Raw genomic sequence first — 26119 nt, 5'->3', positions numbered from 1 at the left:
CATAAATGAGCTGAACGTTTTCATGAGTGGGAATGAAAGCGGTAACTCCTGACCCGCTGATGCATGGACCCCACCAGACGCCTGAAGGCACCAAGATGTTAGCAGCAGATGCTAACCCTGGAAGTGTGAGGGGGGGCGCCAAGAGTTGGACCCGTTCCCGAAACTCGATTTCCTGGCGATGTGGAGGATTTAGAGGCCAAATAAAAATCCTCAAGCTGTTTGTTTTTCTACTCGGAGTGTGATCGGTGTGTGACAGGGAGCTTCATGCTGCTAGCTGAGGCCACAACCTTCAGGAAATGAAAAAGTGGCCCAGCGTTTCCCGGCAGAACATTCTCCCTGCTCCACATCAGGTCGTTTCCTGACTAATCTCCACTTTGGTGTTTTTCTGGAACGTTCCTTTAAAATTTTTTGCACCAACTTCTGTCTCTCAGAGAGATTTACGCCCGAGCTGGAGTTAAACACTCAGAACTCATTTGTGAACGTTAACTTGCTAATCAGACATCTTAAGACTTAATTAGATCCCATGAAAGCGTTTTGGTGTGTGGCGGCACGTGGCCCGTGTTTCAGCTGCATGTGTGTCCTCCTCTGTCTTCCCGTGTCCCCCAGGCTGCCGTGTGCCGAGCTTAGCGCCACATTGCCCTGCTAACTCAGCTGTGCTCTTATTTCCTATGGGTGCTAGCTAATGAACATATCACTTCACGCTCCGTCCCCCTAAACGTTCCCCCGTCCTTACGTCCGCTTTGTGCTGTAAGTCTACAGGAGACGTTTGAGACGTCTTCTGTCTCTCTGCCTGTTTTTCATCTGTTTTCCTGCTTTGTTTAATTATTGAGATTAGCACAAGGCGGACATCCATCAGCTCTCTGGTCTAACTCTTCCCCCGGGGAGCGCCAGCCATGTTCCGGGGCGGCTCTTGTTCTCTGGCTGTTTGCCTTCGTCTGTGTGGCTCACTTTAAAGTTTAACCCAAGGCCGTTGGCGCGGGAAAGCCTCCCTCATGCGGCGCCGCGTCCAAGCTGCCCCCGGGTCTGCCTGCAAAGAAAAGCCTGTCAGAAATGGGAGCACAGTATGGCGTCCTGCAGAGAGCCATTCAGAGGCGGCTTCAGTCGAAACCACGGGTCAACTGTGTGTGTGTGTGTGTGTGTGTGTGTGTGTTGTGCTGCCACATGCAGCAGTAAAGCAGTTGATCGAGGATAATATAGATGGATGATTGTGATTTTCTATAAATTCAGATAAATTCATCTTTTACTGCAGCATAATAACCTAATAATAAAAATCCACGGCTTCTCTTCAACATGGGAAACACAAGAGAACATGCTCCATAGCAACCATTATACAGCACAATAAAACCTTGTGTCCTACCATCACAAACATAAACTGGAACAACAGGATTTCTTCCTTTGTTGCTTTATGTCAAGCCATATAATAGAAAAATAAAATCTTATTATACATACAGTAAGAACAAGGTTTGGTTGTCTGAGGAACAAGTTGCTGCAACAAACATTCCAAGTGGTTTTCATGTGAAGAACACCTGATGTCCACTGTCAGGTACAGTGGAGGACGTGTGATGCTGTGGGACGGATTCCCCTCTGGTAGGTTGGTTGGTGTGCACAGTAAAACCAGGACGTTCTTCGTAAAATCTGCTCATCGTTGGGTTTTTCAGGAAAACAAAGATCCGACGGTTTGTCGTTTTCAAACGGTTTGGTTTTCAGGACATCAGAGCCAACATGGCGGCAGCCTGTGGATGAACCGGAGAAGGCCTGAGGCGGTCGGATCGTTCTGACTTCCTTCAGATCCGATCCTGAGAACAAACCTCGTCTGTCTTCGTTCTTCCAGCTCTTTCCCGTTTTGGAACGTTTTTCCTCTGGGATTTGAGTGTTGCTATAAATCTGCACAGGCAGCAGGATCTCCCAGCAGCGGACCGACCCGGACAACCTCCAACAGCGACCCGACCCGATCCGACTCTGGACCCGCAGAGTCACAGAGCGGAGGGAGAAACATACCAATCTGACCGGTTAATGGCGGCTTCACTCGCTACGCTAGCTTCAGATAATCCAGGGAAACAAGCTGATTGCAGAAGAAATATTTAAACATTTAAAGCTGCCTGTGAGTCGCGTAATTATTCAATGCCTACATCATCATTTATTCATCAGGACTGGAGAAACGAAGTCCCTTTGTGCTCCGTCTGTAGGGAAGAGTTGGCGTGTTAGTGAGAGCTGCGCTGATGGAAACGGCAGCTCCGTCTAAATCCATGATGTTTCCAGTTTAATATGTTTAATGTTCCTGCAGTTTTTATTTTTACCTCCGTCTTTTCCTCCCGCCCTCTCTCACAGAAATTCACACACGCTGATTTAAGTTAAAGGCGTTTAGCCTCTAATCCGTCTAATTGAATAGAAGTGATGCAGGCGGATTAAGGCCCGCTTACACACGCTGCGGTTGGACCTCGGCTCGATTCAGAGGTCTGGAAACACGCAGAAGAAGAAGAACTCAGTTTAACATCAGGTTATCGATCAACCTGGATCAGAAACAGCAGATTTACGTTCATCAGTTTAATCTATTAGATTATTTCAGAGCGGCAGCCACCGGAGGCAGTCTGGCATCCGGAGGAAACGTTTCCTCTCTGGAGGAGAGGACTGGACCTGCGGACTGGACTCCAAAGGAAAGAGAGAATATTTCTCCAGTTTGGACTGAACTGAACTCTGCTGAATTGTTTGTAACAGATGAACTGTTTTGGAAATCTGAGATGATCTTTTCTAAAACCCAAAGCAAGAACAAATCCACTGGCTTCGCAGCAGAAACGAACAACGATCCCAGTTCAGACCCGACTCTGGGAAAAGTTTGTGTTCTTCCAGTCAATGTTTCATCGTTTTGGCAGGAATATCAACATCCATCATCCCTGGTTTAAACTGCATCATGTGAGGTTTCTGAGGAAGGTTTGCACAAACAAAACCTTAAAAAAAAAAACATTTTAGCTAGAAATGTTTCTAACATCGGCATGAGAAAACTCAGTGTGGGACTGAACTGATGGTCCATTTTACATGAACAGATTTTTATTATTGTAACTCAAATGCAAAATGTATATTTTTTGTACAGTTTTGGCCCCGACTGTGTTGTTCATTCACCATATTGCCTTTTTTGAGTTTGTGTGCTTCAGTTAATTAATGAAAGACTAAGTTAGTTGATTATTTCCATAATTGATTCATCTGATTAATCGTTTCAGCTCCAGATCTGAGCTTTTGAGGCGTTTCTGGAAGCTTTAAACTTTTTTCTCACTTGTTTATTTTCATGTTGGGCTTTTGGATGGTTTATCATTTTAGCCAGCCTCTCTCTGCAGCAAACACTATTTATTTGACATGTATGGACCCCAGTCAGATCCAGTTTACGTCTCGTTCCAGAGGTCAGATGAAATATTTCTCGGTGAGTCGGTCCAAAGTCCGTTCCTGCAGAATGTTTCTGTTTCCTGGAGTTTTCATGGTTTTGTCTGTAGTGACAGCTTCCTGAACGCCGTCTGACCCTCTGAGCCTCCACTCTGACATGAAGATGTTTGGGAACTGAAACCTTTTCAGCCTCGTTTTGTTCTCCATTCACCTGCACAAACCAGCGTAAGGCTAAACCAGAGTTTCTGGCCTTCAGCGTTTCTGATCTACGTTACGCTGAGGTTGGCGTCCATTTTGGCTTCATGTTCTCACCTCATCCTGAAGGAGGCGGATCGTCTGGTTCCTTCTTGGAGCTGCTGCAGCTGCAACCAGAACTGACCCACCATCAAACATCTGAAACATCTGCATATGAAACAATCTAAGCTACAAAGATGGCGACCGGCACCCGACGTTAGCTTGATTGCTTTTTAAACCTAAATTTCAGCACCACATCCATGGAACTAAAAAACAAAACCTGCTACTGTAATTCTGTTACAGATGTGCAGCAGCTGCAGCACATCCCGCTGCGCACATGCACGCACACACACACACACACACACGTGCGCGCTGCTCTAATTTCCCCTTCTCATTCTCACGTCTTTCCCCGGAGCTCAAAGCCACGATGAAACTGAAATAGGCAGGAAAACAGGGGTTAAAATGGGCCTGGAAGGAACCCAGAGCAGAATCAGTCATACGCACGCGCACACACACACACACACACACACACACAGCTGACAGGACGGTGATACAACCACAGACGGAGCAGACACACATGTTTTCACACAAATGTGAGTACTCTGTGTTCTGGTGAGACACATGGCTGCTGCGTCCCTATTGATCTGTGACCATAGAAACCAGCTGACCGTTGCTAGGGACCACCGCGATGCCGGAGACGACACGTCCCCTCCGCGCTCCTCATCACCAACATCGAGCGTTTCTTTCCTCTCGGTAAAACAGAAAGAGAAAAGCTGGTAATCCTGTCTGATCCGACCCGATCGGACCCGAAACGGAACCAGGGAGAGGAGGAAGGCCTTCCTGCAGCGATGACCTCAGGCGCCGTCTCTGTGAACTAGTGACAGCTGGTGTGACAGAAGAGGGAGGAAGATGAGGGGAGGAGATGAAGATTAATCTGACAAACCAACGAGAATCCGACTGACGACGTTGTTTACACAAACATCATGACGTCAAAGTGTTAAGTTTGTTTTAACAGAAAACCAGATGGAGAAAAAAACAGCATCTTCATGTTCCACCTGCTGCCTGAAGGGGGCACCACTGAGGACCAGCTGCCTCCATGTCAGTCTGCTGCTTCCTCTTCCTCTGGCCTGATGCACCAACCGGGTCAGCTCCAACCCTCAGACAACCTTCAGCTCTGGGTTTACATCCACAGGTCAGGATCCGTGATGGGGTCAAGAGGTCAAGCTGGCCGCCATACCACACACACGGAGCGAACACGTCTGGATCCAACGGCACCATGTTTCACCACGGACCTGATTCTCCGCCAGCACCACGAGAACCTGAAACCACCAGCATGTTGCTGCAGAACGTCTGGATTTCTGTTCCATCTTTGATCAGAAAGAGTTTATGAAACTAGATTTACCTTTTGATATTTCTGTAACCAACATGAGTTTGTGGCAAAATTGTTTCACAGACGATGGATGGATGGATGGATGGATGGATGGATGCGTTGGATGGATGGATGCGTTGGATGGATGGTTGCGTTGGATGGATGGTTGCGTTGGATGACTGGAGTCTCAGTCGTGTCTCCAGACCCGGTCCAGTTCTGAAACCGTCTTTTGGTTTTGGTTCTGTAGTTCTAGACCAACTCTTTGCTCATCGGCGTAAAACCTGCTAGCGTGTTGCTACTTCCTGCTTACTGCAGGCGTTTCCAGATGTTTCCTGTAAGCAGACAGGAAGTGGACTGTGGTTCTGATGTGGTTCTGCTGGGCTCTTTCTCAGATTCCCGAGCGGACCGGGCCGACAGACGGAAACTCTTCAGACATTACACCGTGGGCTCGTACGACAGCTTCGACGCCTCCAGGTGAGCCTGAACGTTTCGTCCTTTGTGCCACCGATTCATCTCCGTCTGCCTTCATTCACGTTTTCTGTCCTGAGAAAAAGGAAAATTGGTTGAATTGTCGGCTCTGACCGAGTTCTCTGAGTGAACGGTTTGCTGTGATGGCTCCTGACGCCGACACCCAGTGGTGCTGAGGTCTGCTCTCCTCTGCTGTCAGGTCCGCTTTAATACGAGCTTCAGCGGGAACGAAGATGGATGTGTTCTCCTCCGGGTCGCAGCAGAAATCGAGTCTAATCCCGGCTCCGCTTTGAACTAATTCTGTTTAAAAGAATCAGTCAGTTTGGTGAATCTCTGCAGCATGTTAATGGGCTGAGTGGAAGGTTCTGATCCGGTCCCAGAGAACTCCGATCTCTTTCTTTAAACATCTAATCTATAAACTCTGTTTCTGCAAACGCTACCGAGGAACAGACATGATTTTCTAACTTTATACAGACAAATGGATCCACTGATTCAGATCTAGTAAAGTCTGATGAAGCCTATGTTATTACAAATACAGTCAAATTGAACTGATCGTAATTTCAGCAATCCCTCCTGAGAAACATGGCGACAGTGGGATGATGTGGTGCCCTGTTGTTTAAACAGAAAGAGTCCTCCATTAGAACCAGGACCGGTTCTAACCGGTTCTGGCCCGCTCAGAGTGAGTGGTTCTCTTCAGAAAACTCTTTTAGGATGCGGCTAATGCTAAATTTCCAACTAGTTCCACCAACCTGGTGTTCAGCTTATTCTAACTCGTAAAGTTGATTTCAACATGTGTTGTAACATAGTATGTCGCCCTCAAACGGCTCAAATTTGTAATTACACTTCGACATGTACAGTCATGCTTCAGGAAGTGATTCTTCAGACCTGACCTTTCGCTCATGGTTTCCGTTTCATAGTTGCTGATTTTTCTAACTGACCACAGCAGGGCTCTGGTCATAAAGCAGACTGGTCACTTAGCGCTTAGCATTAGCCATCACTAAGTAACATGTTGGTGTAGCGTTAGCAAAACAAATGTTTCTGATTGGTGCTTAATGGTTAGCGTGACTGATGTTTTAGCTAGCTGAAAAGAAACTGAACCACTGGAAAAAGTTACAAGTTAAATTCATAAACTGATTTGGACTAAAATAAAGGAATTACAGGTGTGAAAACTTACACTTATTTTCTTCTAGAGGTGATCTGAAAGCAGAATCCAGAACCGTTTCTGGACCAAGACCAATTCAATGGAAACTCCAAAAACTTCTCAGGAAAAAAAAAAACTCTTTAAATTCCAGTTTTAGTCACTGCAAACAGGTTTTTCTAACAAAAACAAAAGTGTCAGTGCAGATGTTTTTTAACCTTTATGGAGTGATTTCATCATTTTGATCTATTTATATAGCTTGGCTCTAAAGGCCTTTAAAGGGCCGTTAGACCCAGAGAAATGATTTAGATGATGCGGTAACAGGGCGTTTCCTTGTTACTCTGCTGGATGTGCGTTGGCAGGACTCCGAGTCCGGAGCTCCGACTCTTCCATGTGGGTCAAGGTGAAGCGTGTCTGCCATAACTGAAGCTGCTCAGCCAAAGGCAGAACGTGACGCAGACTCCAGGTCCTGCAACATTCCAGGTCCAAAGGTTTCAGGGGTTTTTCCTTGAAGGAGCAAACATCCCTAATGGTTGTTATTTTCTTTCTCAGACGTTGCTCAGGTTTTTTCCTTCTTTTTATGGAACACTGTGGTCCTCCTGTCAAGCCTTTCTTTCCTCTTCAAAGATGTATGTGTGTGTTTTTTAGCTGCCAGTGGGGAAGGAAGGAGGAATTTATCTTCTTCAGTGTGTGTGTGTGTGTGTGTGTGTGTGTGTGTGGGCAGGCAGCAGGTCGCACACAGATGAAACCAGACCTGCAAGTAGACCCGATCGATCACTGACAGCAGCCCCGTAATCCTGACTAATGCACTTGAAGACGAGAACTGGGCGCTTTGTGCTGAAACTCTGCAGGTTAGAAGACAGAGAGGGAGAGGAGACGTCTTCATCAGGACGAGTCCATGTTTACATGCTTACTGTGATGTTTAGCGGGCGACAGAAGCTGCCATCATGTGTTCCTTGGTAGAGGAAACCAGGCACTCAAACACAGACATCCAAACTTAACCAAATGTTTCAACGTGTTTCATTTTTCTTTGGCCTTGTCCACATGTAGCCGAGTCTTTATAAAAACCAATATCCCCGCACATCGTTTTATAAAATAATACTGTACACGTGGCTGTGTAAAACCAGTTTATTAATTTATTTTTAATTGTTTCATTCTTTGTAAAACGTGACGATCTCTAACTGAACCTCTTAGTTTACATTCAGACGTTTGTTTGCCAAGATTCCTTTCCAGCCTCCTGACCTAAAGATAATTAAAAATCTTTGAACAAGTTCATAAAAAGAGCAGCTCAGCAAAAGCCATCATCAGCAGTTCAAGCTCTTTGCAGCAGGAATAAAAACTTAAAAGTCGGGATATTCCCAAAGGGAAGTGCAGGTTGTCTAAAACTTTGTTGGAAGTAGGAAAACGGGACTAATTTCATTTTCAGTGTTGCAGGAGAAACGAGTTTTCCCATGAACTCTCTCTCTCCGAGCGTTTGATGCTTATTGATGCAGGAACTCTCCCAGTTTGCAGAATGTTGCTGCGCTGCTGGCTGGACTCCAGATGTGAACCTCCATCCGCGCTGCATTAGCTCCCTGAGCGGTCCAGGATAAAACGCTGATGATGGTGGCGGCGTTGCTCAGTCACCAGGCACAAATGGATGCAGCCGGCGGGAAGGAAACCGCCACTGAGAGTACTCTGCAGAACGCCATTAACGGGTCACAATGAAAGGCTGATTTTCAGGCTTTTTCTCCTGTGCTGGTGATGTAAGGAGGGAGCCGGATAACTCACCTCCGGATCTCCAGATTCCTGATGTGGAGGGATGAAAATCTGACCATGCAGCTCAGAGAGCCGCTATAAATACCCTGCAGACTCCCACGGTGGAGCTCACAATGAGAGGCTTCACATTTCCTCCCATGCATGCTGCACGCTCAGCTCTATTTGCAGCCTGCTGGCCCTCCCCGCTCGCTGCTGAACAACATGACACGTTGGATCAGCTTTCAGGCTGCTGGCCTGATACAGAGGCCAGATTTCAGATTAACACAGAGTGTGTGAATGTGTGTGTGAGGGAATGCTGTGAGGTAACCTTCGGTGTATCAGCATCGCTGGCCTCCTTCCTCTCTACACAGATTGCGTTGCTAAGGGAACAGTTGCTAGGATGGCGGTCGCCGCTCTTTCTCCTCCTTCGTTCCTCTGTCTGTCTTTTCTCCCTCTTATCCCACGTGTCTGTTCGCTGTAATCCTGATAGAAGATGAATGAGCCGCCCTTGCAGCAGTCGCCCCAAGTCATAAAAGCAAACTTGACCTTTGGTTCGGACGTCTCAGAGCCCAAATGCAGCATTTTTTCCTGCATGTGTGTTCCAGAAACGGCTTGTTAGCAGGAGGGAGGTTAGAAGGAAATGAAATGAGAGAATTCAGAGAAAGGATGTGAGGCGCGGCAGCGTAGAGCTGAGTCAGACCTAACGGGCTCCCTGAGCTGCTCTGGAGAAGCTGCTGCTTCATCACCTCATGGAGGATTCCTCATAAACACAGCTGCAGCTGCAACAGCGGAGGCTCCAGCGCCACAGCTGCTGCTCACACACAGCGCATGAACACACAGGCATGTTTGTGTCTTCTGGTGTGCCACACAAACCGATGATTACGGTTTTATCTGCTCTGTCGCTGATGATAAAAGGACTTAAAGGATTTGTTAGCAAGCAAAGATTTAAACTGAAGCTTTTGAGGATGCAAACATCCCAAAAACTCCTGAATTACAGTTTATACTCTGTTGGAAGTGAAGCTAATTATCAGCATTTTACAGATGCATCTCAAAAAATGAAAATGTCATTAAAAAATGTATTTACCTCAGTAATTTATTTGGAAAAAGTCAAAGTATAAAGATTGATTACATTCAGAGCAACAAAATTCAAATGTGCTTCTTAAGTAAATAAGGTGAAAATATCAGATTAAAATGCAGAAATATGTCCATATTTGTATTCACTCCTTCTGCATGACATGCAGTAATGCAGCATGTCATGGAGGCCGACGTTGCTTAAGGTGAATAGGAATTGCTTCACGTTCCTCTCAATGCTGCAACTTTCGCAACAATTTCCTCCTTCCACTCAACTTTCTGTTAATGTGCCTGTATAAAGTACTTTGTGAACAGCCAGCTTGTTTAAGGCTTACTGTCCTTACAGAACATGTTTGTGATCTCTGAATTAATGTCAAGACAGAACCTGTGATCTGACATTTCTGCATTAAAAGTCCATTTTGTTCATGTGATGTAATATCATAACTTCCTCTGTTTCATTTTGCTGTAAGTCATAATAATCACAAGTCAGTGTTAGCAGTTTTACAATTGATTTGCTAAAATAAATGAACTTTTAATGATTTTCTAATTTTGTTAGTAATTTTACTTATTAACTTCCGATGGGAAGGACGTGGGTCATAGATGGTCAGATCCCTGGGGAACTCCAGATGTGATAGAAATGGTTTTAACTGTTGAGGATTCGAAATTATAATAGTAATAAAAACAAATTTAAACTATTTTCAACCCTCTTTGTTTCCTGTAGGATTTTCAGATTTTTGTGTCCTAGTTAAAGGCTGTAATGTAAACAAACTGATCCGCAGCTTTATTCTCAGTCATCTGCTCAGACAGGCAGAGACACTTTTTAAGAAGTCGGTAAATGACTGTGCTGTCACCCACCCACTCCCACTCCGCTTATCTCTCCGCCGAGTCTGTTGCTGTGGTTTCTCATTGCGGAGCTCTCCAACCGAGAGACGCCGCTCCACGCCGCTTCTCCTCCGCCGCCCTCCCTCCCTCCCTGCCCGCCTTCCCGTCGAGCCGCAGCCTTCCTCCCCGCCTCACCATGAGCCGCTGAGCCGCCTTCAACCTCCAGACTCATGTCGCGTCTCCTCGAAGGCGCCGCACTGCCGCACCGCCGCTCGGCTCCTCCGCAGCAGCGGCAGGAGCGGCAGCGGTAACCGCGCGGCAGATTCCGCTCCAGACGCAGCGGCTGCAGCCATCGCCGTCGTTTCTTCTTCACTTTATTTTATTTTTTATTTTTATCTTGTGGCTCGTCTTTTTTCCCGGAGATGCTGTCGCAGGGCTGCCGGGGCCGCGGCCGCTCGGGCTGCTAGAGCCAGAGGAGGAGGAGGCGGTGGTGGTGTGGGGTGGGGGCGCCCTGCCCTGCCCTGCCCTGCCCCGGCCGGACTAGCTCTCCTCCAGCAGCATGAACCTCCACTCGGGCAGGGCGTCCGTGGCTATGCTGCGGATGATGGGCTGTGCTAACGGGCGCTCTGCTCGGCATCTGCTCCACAGTGACTGCGTGGTGGATGAGAAGACGGTGGTGCTCCAGAAGAAGGAGAATGAGGGCTTCGGCTTCGTCCTGCGCGGGGCCAAAGGTAGGAGACTCACTCATTTATGGCTGCTTTTGTCAAGGATTCATTTCTGTGCATGTTTGTTTGAGACAGATTTAGTTAAATGCCGAATTCTATTTATACCAACAAATAACTTGTTGGCACAGCTGCTGTGTGCGTTGAAATCCAGATTATGACCCTAATTCTGTGCATGTCGGGCTGTTTATGCATTAGAATAGAAACAGCTTGAATGCGGCGCTGCACATCAGCTGGATGTGTTGACATGTGTGTCAGAGACGGCTGGATGTTTCTGACCCTCCAGAGCTGCGTGACATTAGAGCGTAACGTTAAACTCCTCCGGACTCTGACATCAGCAGCAACATTTACACCTGACCTGCACGCATCTGCATGTCGGTCTGTTTTACGGCAGAACGCATTAAATAAAAACGTCATAAGCCTCAGTTTGTGTCCGTAAATAACTTTACAGCACCGTGAAAGTGACCCGCAGAATTCATCTGTATGTGGCTGTGCGTCAGGGCTGCACTTTAAACAATTTCATCTGAAAGAGTTGGAACTTCCAAGGTTAACGATTAGCTTTTAAAAGCTAATCTCGGGCAATTTTACGGCTGGAAGCCGTGATGAATCGATTATTGAAATAATCGTAATCGGTTCATCATTAACCGGAGCACACAGACTCCAGAAAGGCCATTTACTGAAAGATCAACACAATCAAAGCAGTACTGAAGATAAAGCTGTACAAAAATATAAGCATTTTGCATTGAAAACAAAAATCTCATTCGTCTTTAAGTCTGTTCTACACAGAGCTCCTCAAGTTTCAGTTTTAGCTTCAAGTTCTGTAAATAAAATCTCCCTTAAACACATTTTTGGTGCTTGAGTAGATTATGTTAATCCACAGTTCATGTATTCTTTTACCTGCAGATGTTACAAATGATAAAACATTCACTAAAGGAATGTTATTTTTATTTCCTTATCTTAAAAATAATTTATTTGTATGTTTTAAATTTATTTCTAATATTGTATAAGACTTGAGTGAGTGAATGAAAAATATGCAGAATATTCCACTTTTAATCTGATTAATTGTCAAAATAATTGATAGTGATCGATTCATTGTTAGCTGTAATTTATGTCCCTTAATCTGCATTCAGACCTGAGTAAAGTTCTGACCCAAGATCACAAACCAATGCTCGTATTAACCCAGTTCATCTTTAGTTCATCATCTTCCGGTAAAATCAATCTTGTAACAATTGGAGCACAAGAAGGAGATGCATGCGATGCTGCAGCATCATCATCGCATGCTTGGCTGTCACGTTTCAGCTGCTATGCTTTCAAACTGCTGGTCAGTCGGATATTTACTCATTAAACTGACTTTCTCTGTCTTTTATGCATGCGGCTGGTCTTGATCAACATGCTGAAGTAGTGAATCACTGTGAAGATATTAGCTAACTACTTTTCAGTTTCACTGTTTTGTGAAGCCATGCAGCATTATGTGGCGTAAATCTGCCACCAGAGCAACCAAACTAGGAGTACAGCATGTTATCGGCATCAGCACCGTTTGATGTTAGGAATTTGTATCTGTGTCAGTCTGCTAATTAAAACTGGGTCGTATTAACAACATGTTTTTATGTCGGTAAAAATACAGATTTTTCAGTAAAAATCTGTAAAAATTGACATTTTTATGTTGAAAGGGGATGTGGTCGTGTGGTATTTGTTTGGTCATGTGACCATGTGATTGGTGGGTTTTTGACTAAAGTAAGGAAGCAATGTCATCATCTGGTCAGTTGGGAGATATAGATAATATATCGGATATCAATATCGGCCCAGATTTTCAGATGGGTGGGTTCCTAAACCAGAACCACCGTCCATGTGGCGCTGAAGCAAAACTCCATGACATCAGCACAGAGGAGGACTGCTGGCATGCAGCTCCTCCGGACACGTTTGACACGTCCCTGTCCTCCGTCCCCGTCCTCTCAGCCCCCTCCCACCTCCTCAGTGCTTGTTGTGATACGAGAGGCACATCCAGGCGGGTTGAGGCTCCAGCAGGCTGTGAGAGGGGCTCTAAAAATAGCTGGTTGGAGCAGCTGCTGCTGCTGCTGCTGCTGCTGCTGCTGCTGCTGCTGCTGCTGCATCGGTTTCTACGACGATTCTCGCCGTGTCATAATCCACGTTGCGTTCCACTACCGTGCGGCGCCGTTCGATTGGTCGCCGCCGCCTCTTTGATTCTGTCGAGAGGCTGTGTTTTTTTTGTTGTTGTTGATGTTTCTGTGTTTTAGCAGACAAAGAGAGATTTGCTCAGTAAAACCAGAGGAATGTTCCAGACTGTGTGACACACACTGACTCCCACCCTGGAGCAGCGGAGCCGGCCCCACTTACTGGGCCGCGGCCGAACACATAAACATGCCCTGATGCTGGAGCTGTCACATAGGCTCACATCCTCTTCCTCGGTCTGCATTACTACTCTCCTCTCTCTCTGTTTCTCACTCTCCCTCTCTCTCCAACACACACATCCACACACACACACACACACACGCAGAAACATCACAACTGTGTTAAGAAGCTCCCATGAGATCTTGGGATGCGCTCGCGGTGTGTGTCTCCCAGTAAGACGGTGAGTTATAGGAAGTGTCACTTGTCACCACTGGTTTCTCCCAGCCGCAGGATTCTGTAACCTCCCCGAGAGCGGGCGAGCGAAGGGGGGAGAGGGAGGGCTGGGTCGGGCCGGTTCCATCCAGCAGGATGGATGGTGTTACTGTACTCACATCAGGACTACTGGCCTCTTAAAGTGACTTCTTTCCTCTTCTGGAAGCGGCAGGATTGAGAGTTTAGCTGAGTTCTGGTTTGGAGTTTGATGAAGCTGAGACAGATGTCCAGAGACGTTGGACGTTGGGCGTCCAGATGTTCAGATTGAGTCGTTTACGAAGCCACGGCTGGTCGGCTTGAGCGCCACGTTGTAGAAATCAGACCAACAGTTTCACCTGGTGCTTAACAGTTCTTCAGTTTGTAAATTCTCTGGTTTTATTCAAACATAGACGGCTGATTATCAGGTTTTGGTTTTTTTTAGCATTTTATTGTTTTACTTCATTAACTCAGTAATAAATATGAATAGTTCATGTAACATGCAAAAGAAATACTGAATGAAAAACAGTTCAGCAGAACTTTGGACCAATCGAATCGTCTTTAGATGACTTTTCCTGAACATTCCTCTCAGTCCTGTTAGGAGACAGAAGCAACAGGAAGGATCTGCTTCCACTTTCTCTACCAAATACAGAGGAGAAAAGCAGCTCCTGATATGTTTAATCTGACTGAATATCTCCATTAATGGGATGAAATAAACCAAATAAATCAGTGTTGGTTTCCAGATTTATCTACACACACTGAACGGCCTTCCTGCGTCCTTTAGGTCCGTTCCTGCTCCAGATGCATCTAAAAGCTGCAGGATGGCACCTCTGCTGTTTGGCAACAGTTTTTACCAGAACCAGCAGAGCCAAAAAATAGAAAGTTGAAACTGTTATTCATGCAGGTCCTGAATTAAAATAATGCTGAAAAAAATTGTCATTAAATTTTCTCTAACTTGGAGGAATCCTGACCTCCTGCAAACAGGCTGATCCTGGAAGGCTGGAAGACTTAAAACCTTTAAATCAGATTTATTAGCAGAATATTTACAGCAGCAGAAATTAGATCTAATCTGTCTGAAGTTTAATCTGTAATCTGCTGGATTTTAAATAAAACCTCAATTTATGGGAATGAAAATCTCTAATCTTATTGAAACACATTTAAACTAAGTTCAATTACCTGGTTGCTGTAGAAACAAGTGAATCTGACTGGCTGACCTCTGACCTTGACCTCTGTCCCTTTGTGCTGCAGCCGACACGCCCATCGAGGAGTTCACGCCCACGCCGGCCTTCCCGGCGCTGCAGTACCTGGAGTCGGTGGATGAGGGCGGTGTGGCCTGGCAGGCGGGGCTCCGGACGGGCGACTTCCTCATCGAGGTAGGAGCTTCCACAACCAGCTTCCTGGTTACGTCTTCTGCAGGAAAACGGATGGATTTGAATCCTCGCGGTGTCGTAAGCTTCCTGAAGACGAACTTTAGAAGCTCCTGAGCCTTTTGCTTCCGGTCTGTTAAACTGGTCTCTTTAGACAGAGGAGAATAATCTGCTGGCAGGTTCTCCTGCCTGTAGAAATGTGGGATTGTTCAGAGGTTTAGCAAAGTTTTTAAAATGGGGGCCAAAGTTGAGGCCGGGGTTTTTCTTGTAGTGTTGTTTGCAGCTGGCTGTTGGAGGCCACAGTTAGCAAAGTTAGCATTATCAATGTAAACATCAGTTTATTTAGGAGAAGCTGCATCTACTCAGAGATTTCTCCACAACCAGCACATTAATGAAGCTGAAAACTTTCAAAGACTGTTCCTCTGTGGTGGGTAAACTGGTATTAAACATGGATACATTTTTATGTATTACTAGTTAAATAAATAAAATGAGAAACAAGTCACTCTTTAATCATGATGATGATCCCATGTGGTCATAGGTTGACAGATCACTAGCTGTGTTTCCATCAAAGATTTTTTTTAAATTCGCATTTTGAACTAATGAAAAGGTTTGATAGAAATTCAAAATAACTTCCTCAATTTCACAAAAACATTTTTTTACTCTCACTTGAGGTTGTATTGGGCTTTTCTGAAAAAGGCTAAAGTGTAGATGGAAACATATTTGCAGAATAAATCCTGATGTAGCAAAGGCTCCGTCCGCTGGCGCCTTACCAGAGGCACGGCGCTCAGAAAGTCCAAACCTCTGAGCAGGTCTGACGCCATTTCTCTGAGGTCCATGCTAGTTTTCAACTTCTGCTTCTGGTTTATTATTCATGCGAAGCGTTAATGTCTGATGAAATTACGATTCTGATTTTTTTTTTCCTAAATCACTGTCAGATGTTGTTGCTGTGAAAATCCTCAATAAAACCGAGAAATGTTGTTGGATTTGTAATTAGTCACTTTTCTGGGGAAAAGAAATTGCTAGAGTGGTTGGAAAAGTTGCTAAATGTAGCAACAAAGATGCTAAGTTGTCACCATGCTCTGCCAGTCTCTGCTGATCTTCTGACCTTATGACCTTTATGAAGGCCAATCAGCAACATGGAAAATGAATGATGCTCTGGGATTGGCTGCTTTGCAAATGGTCAAGCATGTCAAGTAGCGTTATGCTAACGCATTTCAGCTTCCTTTCTAATATTTTAGATCTGCTCTGCAAAAAGAATTATTGAATACTGAACAGCTGATTGATTGATTGATTGATTGATTGATTGATTGATTGATTGATTGATTGATTGATTGATTGATGTCATGCTCCATGATGGAGTAAATCTGACTTCCTGCAACACTCTTATATTTCAACAGAAACTAAAACCATGTTTGCAGGTTTTATCTTCCTCTGTTTTAATGCAAACGGTTGAAGATGTTCTGACATCTTTGTCTCAATGAGCTCATCAGTGCAGACGCCCCCCTGCTGTAAAAAGTTGAACCAGACCTGAAAAGTGGGCTGAGGCTGAAGTGAGTTTGTGTTGTGCTGGACAGATGTGGCTCAGAAACGTTGAAACAAACGCTCCGCCCTCCAGTCGCCATGATTACTGTGCGGCGTTGTGTCGTGTAAGCAGCTTTGATCTCTTTGGGTTTTTATCTTGTAGTGCAGTAAGGATTTGTGTTGATTAAAATGACTTGAAGTAATCTTCAGCGCTGCAGCGTTTCTGTGTTTCCAGAATGTGCTGCTGCCGCTGAATGTGAGTCAGTAACGCAGCGCCGCAGATCGTATCACAGCTGCTACGTTAGTCCGGGAAAATCACGTCGTCTATTTCGGGCTCGCTTTTTTTACACAGCTCCATAACGAGTGTGTGTGTGTGTGTGTGTGCATGTGTGTGTGCGTGTGTGTGTGTGTGTGTGTGCGTGTGCATGTGTGTGTGTGCAGCGGTGAACTGGAGATTGGTTTGTTTTGTGTTTCTGCTAAATGGAGCATCAAATGAGGAGAAGCAGGCTGCTTCTGCGTCTGCAGCTCATCCTCAGTCAGATTTAAACTTCCTCCAATATTTCCCTGAATTCCTCCTCCGTCATCGATTCGATCGGCTTCAGAACGAAGTGAGAACTGCTGCTATGTTGCAGGACTGACGTGCTTTCAGAAAGCTTAAGAAGACCTGACGAGGTTTGAAGCACTCACAGCTGCACAGCCTGCAGCTAGTTAGCCATGCATGGATCATATTTTACATAAACATGAAGCTAACGTCACGGCGAGCGCTGATTCTCTGCAGCCTCAGTTTCAGCTTTAAAATGCAGTTCAGATTCTTGGTCCCGAAAACACATGATGTCAGTATGAAGAAATAGGAACAGGGAAAAAAGTGTTAGAGTTTTTGTGAAGATGTAATTATAGATACAGAGTATGAAGATGCTTTCATTTCTGGTCCTGAAGTCTGAACATACTAACAGGGATGTTCTGTGTTTTCCTGGGGCCGCGTTTCACATGCAGTCTCATTCTTTTATTATGAGAAATTTAATGTGATTTTTTCAACCTCCAACCAGAGTAGCTTGCTCATCTAATTCACAAAGAGCTCACAAATTTAGCAAAGTTCCTCAAAGCAAACAGGATCTCTGTGTTAACAAAGTTTTCACACATTTAAATGAAATATAATGAATTCATTTAGAGGAAATCAGTGCCAGTCAGAAAACATCTGATTCTGATGCGTTTTCCCTGATGGTCTGGCAGACGAGGTTTGATTTTATACAAAAACTCCAACATCTGGTCCACCTCCAGCTGCTGTGGCTCCGTTTCTCTCAAACCAACCAAACCCTTTGAGCAACCTGAACACAACACAAAAACCTGAAGACACTGAGAGCAACAGACTGAGGGTCAGAGGTCAATTCAAACCTTCGGACTGGACTTTCAAGGCAAACGGTTTGGAGTTGGCATAAATGGGACTGAACAGAGCTGAGTCAGAATGACCGGCGCCGTTTGTGACAAACGAAGCTGGTTTAGACAGAGGGACACATCCGTTCCTTCAGATGAACCTCAAAGCTGCTGATTTCACCCAGGATTCACATCATCCCCACTGAAAGTTCTCCAGTTTGTGAACAGATCGGGGCAGGTTGGATCGTTTTACTGTTCCATAGTAAAGCAGAACATGGAGAGTTTTATGGATCAAACCTTCTGAAAGTGAAATGTTCCAGGTCCGGTTCCTCAGGCTGTGCAGCTTCTGCTCTGCAGTTCCTCTGTGCGTCTCAGTGGAACGGTTTGCTCCGACATCGTAAATATTCTGAAGACAGTTTAAATCAGAGTAAAGGGGTCCAGCAGTAAAGCAGCTCTTCCTGCTGTAAATAAACTGTACGTTTGCTCTTCACTCCCCTGCTGCGACACTAGAATGCTGAAAAGCACAAACAGAAGCTGAAAGCTGAGCTGCTGCAGCTCCGGGCCGAGCCAACGTGAAAGTGGGCGCTGTCCCGCTCCGTGGAGGTCAGGGCGATGCGGAGATGTCGTTTCTGCTCCACCATGTCAGACCCGATGAGCGTCATGCTCTTCCAGTCCGGCAGCAGGCGAGCAGCGGGGACAGATCTCTGACAGGTGAACGCTGCTCCTCACGTGTTCGCCACATGTGCCGCTCTTCTGACTGGAACAGTCTGAAAGTCGACAGATTTGAACTGATTTCTGCTCCATCGCCTCACAAACACAAAGACAGAAATTCAGAAATGATTGTTTATGTGAGCAGAGTTTAAAGTTCAACAGAGAAATGTGATGTCCTGAGATGTAGCAGCTCCTGTTCTGCAGCCCAGTGCATGCCTGATGCAGGGCTGAGCGTCAGCGCTGCTTTTCTTCAGAGCCTTAATGCAGCAGGCGGACCGGTGAACCTCGTGTGATTAAACTCTGCCCGTCGTTGTTCCTATCAGCCGGGTTTCTGCAGAACCGGCTTCACAGCTTTAGACTCTGAGTCAGCGACTGCTGAGGGTCATGATGGACAGGTGAAACATTCTCAGGCCTTAACATTTAAAGGGATCTTTGCAGCATGAGAAGGACTGGAGGTGTTGAAGCCAAAAGGTCAGACAGCTGGTTTGTCTTTTCAGACAGTCTTTAGTGAGACCTGAAGTTGTTTCTGTTTAATGCCACTTAGGTTTATCAAAATGATTTATTCCTGATAAATTCTGGAATAACATGAACTTTTCCAAGTATTTAAGAAGTTGTCAATATTTAAAAATGCAGACAGAGGCAGAAAGTTCAAACAGACAAAACAGTTCAGCCTTCCTGTTATCCACTGAAAGTCTCGCTCTCTCATTGAGCCTGAATGAAAGGGAGCTTCTCTTTAAATAGCCTCCTGCCGCTGCATTAGAATATATGCAATTCTGAAAATATTGGTGACTTTGCCACATTAATACATGACACTGACTCTTCAACAAGAAACCTGTAAGAAATTTGATTTTATTAGTTTCTTTGGAAACGTTTGAATCTCCTTCCTGTAAAACTTCCTGTAAACATTGCTTCAGTAAACATCAAAACTCTGAGGTTAAGAAATATTGGTGATAAATGTGTCACTATAGTGACTAAACAGCAGATTAAATATTGATTCTTTATCTTAAATGCTGATATGTTTGTGTGAATGCTGCAGACAGCAGCTGGTCTGCTTCAACCTGAACACATGAAATGTTTGCAGAATGCATCCTCTGGTCTTTAAAATGCACTAATGTGCACTGAAGTCCCGCTAGCGGGACAGAACATGCATGGATCTGCTCCCTGCACATGCGTGCAGCTTCAGCTGCGTGTTTCTGTGAGTGTGTTTGCTCTGGAGGTAGATGGAGTGGAGCACTTACTGGCTTATATAACGCACAACTTTGGCCAAGAGAGGGAAGTGTGACCTGGGTACCATGCAGACCCATGCCTCCAGGTGTGTGTGTGTGTGTGTGTGTGTGTGTGTGTGTGTGTGTGTTCTCCAGCATCTCCCTGAGGACTCCCTGCACACCCCTGACTGTCAGTTGTGCAGTGAAGTAGCACAAGCTGCCCTCACAGGGAGGCTTTCCTCTTAGCCGACTGCATCTCTGAAGTCACAACACGACGTTTCCGTTCAAACTTTACATCCTGATGTTTCTGCTGAAGTTTAAGGTTTTCATAACAAGGTCTGGTTGTAATTCACAAATAAGAAGAAAGTCTCAGTACTTCTGTTTATCCATGTAGAGCCAAAGCTGATCCTTCCTCTGTTGTATTCTGAGTTTATTCACATTGCAGTAAAACTTTCTGGCTCAAATGTGTCAAATTCGGCCTCTAGACTCCAGAGGGACACATTCATACACCTTAATATTATTTTTATAGGTCAAATTAAGGCAGTTTTTATGTTTGCCGTTAAATTTCATCAAGTTCCCACAAAATCAACAGATCCCACCTTTTTTTGTCCTCATTCATAATTTTAAGTTCATTGCAAATTTTCTACATCGGTCAGAAACATCGGGTTTAATTGACTGCTAACTCCCACCTGCAGGTGGCAGTGTTTCATACTCAGCCTTAGTTCATGATAGAGTAACGAAGGTCACATTTACCATCATACATAAGCATAAATACTTCTAAGTTAGCGTCACAAAACCAGTGATTTTTATTACAAAAAATACTCAGAAATAATCAAGAAATTCTGCTGGGACTGATCAATGTGAAAATATGTTCAATATTATTCATTTTAAGAAGAACCTATTGAATGCACAGCTATTTATTAATATTTTAGCTGTTTTAAGAGGGTTTATGTATACTTTATGCATTCTGCCCTTTAATAACATTTTTGATCTTGATGAAACCTAAATGAAAGTGAGTTTTATCTTCCTGCGCAGCTCCACAGATCTCTGGACTTACCTGGTTATTCACGGTTCTTTCTGCCTCTGATCTGTTCCTGTAAACCTGAGCTGCACCGATTGTCTCCGTCTCTGTGTTTTAAATGACCAAACAGTTTGTAAATCATGATTATCTGACTTTGAACAGAATAAGAGTGAAACTAACAGAGGAGTTTTAATCAGCTCCTCCAGGATTCCTGAATCGTTTTCATGAGTTTGTTTTTGTAATCAGGATCACTGATTTTGTGGTGCCGTTTTTGTTTCCCTGATTTAACTCGTTAAATAATCTACATACAGAAGAAGAAAGATGAGAAAAAGAAACAATCAGACGAGACAGAAACATTTAGATTTTTGAACAAGAAATATCTTTATTTTTGCTGCATGTAGATCACAGATGATAACTTGACATGAAGTAACGCTGAGGCAGTGGTGGAGTAGAATAAGAAACACTGCCACCTGCTGTTTGGAGTCAGTATCACTTAAACCCAACATTTTTTTTTGTAGAAAATTAGCGACAAACACAAATTATGCATTTGCACAAAATATGTAGGGATTAATTGATATTATGTGAATTTCTGTAATCACATAAAAACTGGAGGGATTGATTAAACCCAAAGTTCCACTGGAGATGCACCAATCGATCAATCGATCGGCTGATTCTTACATGTGAAACCGATCTGATCTGAACCAGATCTGAGTCGCTCCACTCTTACCAACTTTATGGAAAGTTTGTCTCTCCAGTCATTTAGATGGTCTAGTAACTAGTTTTATTTGTTGTCTGCATGTTTTATCAGATGTTTTAGCCTCAGTAAAACCAAAAGGTCGACTTTAGTTGATGTTTTTATCTTTTCTAAAATTAATCTAGCAGCAAAAAACATAAAGTCTGAAGTTAGTTTATAAAAAAGGATTTTGTGACATATTAGTGTCTACAGCAAACTTGGATGCATTTTTGGACAGAGTGAGGATTTAAATCCAACAAAAATATAATTTGAAGTTGCTCCAAATAAAAAAATTCATAGTTTACCCCCAGAAACCAAAAGGTTAATCTGTTTTAACTCAACATTTCTTCACTGTTCCAGCAGAAACACAAATATGTGACGTTTTTCTGATTCCTGAGTTTTATTCAGATCCACAGGAAATCCTGTTGCAGCTATAATTTTGCTTATTTACCTCAAACCAAAAGCAGGACTAACAGGTTGATTTATTTTTTGTGGTTCTTGTGTTTTGCATATTAATTCACATGCAGACTGTCTGATTTATCTCTTCATGGTTTTGTCCAGTGTTTAATATTTGAGTGTGATTTCTAATGAAGAGGCGTCTGGTGGCTCAGCTCCTTCCTGCTTCGGCTGCAGGTTGTTTGCTGCTGCTGGGATTACGGCCGCTGACCTTGACCCGGCGCCGTCCGGCTGGGCGCCAGTTTGCAGTCTGTCCACCGGGTCAGAGCCCAAATCTGTTGCTCTGTTCAGCAACACAAGTGGAGCTGGTCTGAGTAAACCTACATTAAAACCAGCTTCTTTTATTGCCCCCTCATTGTTAGTTATTCATATTTAGAGCCATGATGCTGAATTCTGGATAAAAGCAGCAGATGATGCGTTTTTGGTGCAGGTTTCTGGTTCTTTCTGATCCTGCAGCTCCACTGAAGAAGCTGTTTGCATTCATGAATTCATCAGCGCCAGACAATCAGCTGATGCTGTTAAAGTCAAACTGGCATGACTAATGAGGCGGCTAATTAACCAGTCAGCTTGGACCATGCATGTGCATTTTAATCACGCCTGTCTCAGACCTTCGTCTTGTTTTACAAGCGACTCGTTTCATCTTCAGCTGTTTTACATCCTGATGTTTGGCTCTTCACTTCATCAGGCAAAACACTTCTATCAGTTTTTAGTTGGACCGTTTGTTGGGATGTTTGAGTTTATTTAATAAAACCAATAAAACATTTTCACATAAAGAGCAGAGTGTGTTTTTATTTACAGGCAGGATGGTTGGATTGATGTTCAGTTTTACCTTCATAAAGTTTGATTTGGAGCAGAACTTTCTGCAGCTTCCCGTCTCCACCAGAGGAAAACTAAAATAAATTCAGATCTGAGCGTCTCAGGATGAGCAGAAGACCTCGGATGTTTTAGTTTTTTACCAAACTAATCTGGCTGTTTTCTATCAAAATTACTTCTGAAAACAGAAACTTTCAAATGCATAAAATATTTTTTATAAAAGTAGTGAAAAGTTAAGCATTTTCATTCCTCAAATTCTGTTTAGCAATATTTTAAATGATAATAATAGTAATCTAGAGATCAAACATGAAGCTCTCAACTCTAGTTTGGCCCAACACTTTTAAAGAATTAAACCTTAAATAACGTTACGTTTATGTGGCTTCTTATTTTTTCTTTCAGTCAACTGAACTTTGTAAAACCTCTGAGCTGCTGGTGAAAACATAAATTAATTGATTCATCTGTTGCCTTCGATGTTTCTAGACAAACAAACCGATTCTTTGTCTTCACATAGTCGTGTCATGACCTTTGACCTTTACGCTGCTGACTGAGCTCTTGGCTCATTTCTGAGAATGTTGGCAGAATGTACTGATCACCTGAATCCTGTTAAAATGGACCTAAAGGCTTCAGACTTTCATCAGCTTTGACCTTTGACCTGTAGAGACGGAGACGTTGGGCTGAATGTTTTCCTCTGGGGAATAATAACCTTCCTCTCTACATAACGATGAACCTCAGCTGGATTTGACCTTTGACCCTCCCCAGGCTGACGGTGGCAGCAGTCGCTGCTCTGAGGTCGCTGCTGAGGCATTCCTGGTATTTTTGTGTCGACAGGTTCCTGCTGTGATGGGAGTGATGATGTCAGGGCGGGTGGATTCATTTTGGTTTAGATTTTAGTGAGTAAATAGTGAAACGTTTAGTGTCGTATTTTTGTTTCTCGCGTCTTTAAGTCGAGTTGATCAGGAGATATTCAGCTTTTCTTTGAGCTTCTGCTGCAGACGGTTTGTCCTTCAGCTCTGACAGGTTGTATGATGTCATCATGTTTCCGTCTCGGTGGGCGTGATGTCACAGTTTCTGAGTTCAGAGGTCGTCCGTCATCAGCTGTTTAATCGACCTCCTCCTCCAGCAGAAAGCTCGGCTCGGCTCCACCAGCAGGCTGAGCGCCACCTTCCCCACTAACCCACACTGAAGTCACATGGTTCTTAAAAATACCACCGTACCAGCGTTGTTTTCCATAAATAATTTATTTATAGGCACAAAGAGCGGCGGCGGCCCGCGGCGCGCAGAGCTGCAACCTCCGCGCAGGTCGCTGGGAAAACACGGCAGTGGAACCAGAGCTCTGGATCCGGGTCGACCCGATTCCCAGCAGCTCATTGTTAAAACCTCTGTGTCCAATTAACTCCCACTTAATGACCCCCCCACCCCCAAAAACAGGGATGACAGGCCCAGCACCGCTCCCTCCTCCAGTGGCAGCACACGGCAACTGTCGCCTAGCAACCGGGAGGATGGTGGGTCTCCGTGTGTACACAGTGACAGTGTGAGATGTAGTTTAGTGGAGGACTCTGGGTTGGAGTTCAGACAATATTCACCCCCAAACCGTCCTCTGGTTACACAAACACAAACTTTATGACGTTTATTCAGATTTTAGGACTGAAAATGCAAAGTGGTGCAGAAATATGAACCAGAAGGAAAACGATGCATTGTTTATTCATATTCAGCGTCAGGGAGACCAGCAGCAGGTCGATGTGGGGAAGTTCTAGCAGAGTTAGCTCCTTAACATGTGGAGGAGCTGCAGGTTGAACCGCTCAGGTGGGACAAACAGCCACAGATCTGATCTGCATGGAAGGATGGGGAAAAGAAATCCTTAAAAAGTCCTGTTTGAAAACACACAGTGGGCCTGATCTTCTGACGGTCTGCACGTACAAAAACAGATAAAAACTCGATAGCATGTACAAACCTGATCTATAAACGATACATAAACAGGACTGCATGGTTATGCTGCCATAACGATGGCAGCATAACCATGACTGTGATGTTGATTATATTTATCTGCAGAATGTTCCACAGATTATTCAGGCATAACGAAACTATCCAATTAAACCAAAAAGAAAAGCACCACGACTAAACCTAAATATTGTACCACATTATTTAACAAACAAAACTGAAGGTGCAAAACATGGTGGTGGCAGCATCATGCAGTGGGTTACAGGGAAACTGCAGAAAGTCTGAGACTGTGTGAAGGTTCAGCTTCCAGCAGGACAACCAGCCAGAGATGCTAGTCAGATTCATCAGTTAGAATGGCCTAGTCAAAGTCCAGACCGAAACCCAGCTGAGAATCTGTTTGCTTTCATGTTGAAAACCTTCAGATCATGAAGGCGACACGCAGACCTCAGCAGATATGAGAAATCTGTGATTCCTGGACATGAAACGGAAATAATTTGTTTACATTTATTCTGCATTTCATATTATTTTATTCTTGTTAAGCAAAAATTTATTCAGAATTAGAAACTGGATTATTTTCCTTCAACTAAAAAGTTTGGTGACCAGAAAAGACAGTTAGCTTAGCTTAGCTTAGCTTCAGTAAGTCAGACTCGGTGCTTTAAAGCAGCCCAGATGTTTCAGCAGCTGGTGGTTCTGGTTGCCTCAGTGCTGAGCTTCTGGTTTGGACCGGTACTGGTACCGGTGCTGGTGCTGGTTCTGGTACTGGTACCGGTTCCCTCCGCCGCTGACGGCCGGCTCTGTCTGGGGAAACTTGGACCGTTCCAGCAGAACCGGTTGTTACTGCACTGTAAAACCAGAGTTTATGTTAAACCTCAGTGCGAGTCGCTGTGTGTGTTTCCATGGAAACGGCGTCTCGCTGCCGACCCATACTTACGGTGCCGCCAACGGTTTCATTCATGAAGATTCTTCATCAAACCCATCTACAATATCTACATCCACCTCCTTAATCTGAGTCATTTTCTCTATTGAATAAAACCATCTTCACTGCAAAAACACAAATCATAGAAAGTATTTTTGTAGTTTCTACTGAAAATAAGACATTTTTGAATTATTACAACTTTATTGCAGTTTGACTTTATTCTGGTTTTATTTGCTGTAGTAAAAACTGAATCATTTCCATGTCCTTGCTGAGTCCTGCGGCAGCAGCAGGGTGTACTTAGTTTCCTCAGCAGCGCCTCCTGGTGGCAGATCGGATTAGCAGAGAGTCGCCTCCACGTTAATCTTAACGGTCAGATTATAATTGATAAATCAGATTAGAGCCCTTCAGCAGGAATATTCTGGATCAGGTTACGGGAGAGGCTGAACGCTGAGTGGTGATGATGATGATGATGATGATGATGATGATGATGATGATGGATCCTGAATCGGCTCTTCTGCTGCGCCTGACAGAACAAC

At 44.4% G+C, this 26119-nt stretch overlaps 1 protein-coding gene across 1 annotated transcript in view; it reads left to right on the top strand.

The window, feature by feature from the left end:
• The window catches only part of LOC103151154 (SH3 and multiple ankyrin repeat domains protein 2), a 166012-nt gene that overhangs the window by 59285 nt on the left and 80608 nt on the right, over positions 1–26119 (top strand). The window contains exons 12-14 of the mRNA XM_016681166.1: positions 5368–5449; positions 10860–10942; positions 14780–14904. Coding sequence (XP_016536652.1) covers positions 5368–5449; positions 10860–10942; positions 14780–14904 — 290 coding nt within the window. The remainder of the gene's footprint in view (positions 1–5367; positions 5450–10859; positions 10943–14779; positions 14905–26119) is intronic.

Source organism: Poecilia formosa, unplaced genomic scaffold, assembly GCF_000485575.1.
Source record: "Poecilia formosa unplaced genomic scaffold, Poecilia_formosa-5.1.2 Scaffold272, whole genome shotgun sequence".
NCBI classification, from domain to species: Eukaryota; Metazoa; Chordata; class Actinopteri; order Cyprinodontiformes; family Poeciliidae; genus Poecilia; species Poecilia formosa.
This window is presented reverse-complemented; position numbering and strand designations above follow the sequence as displayed.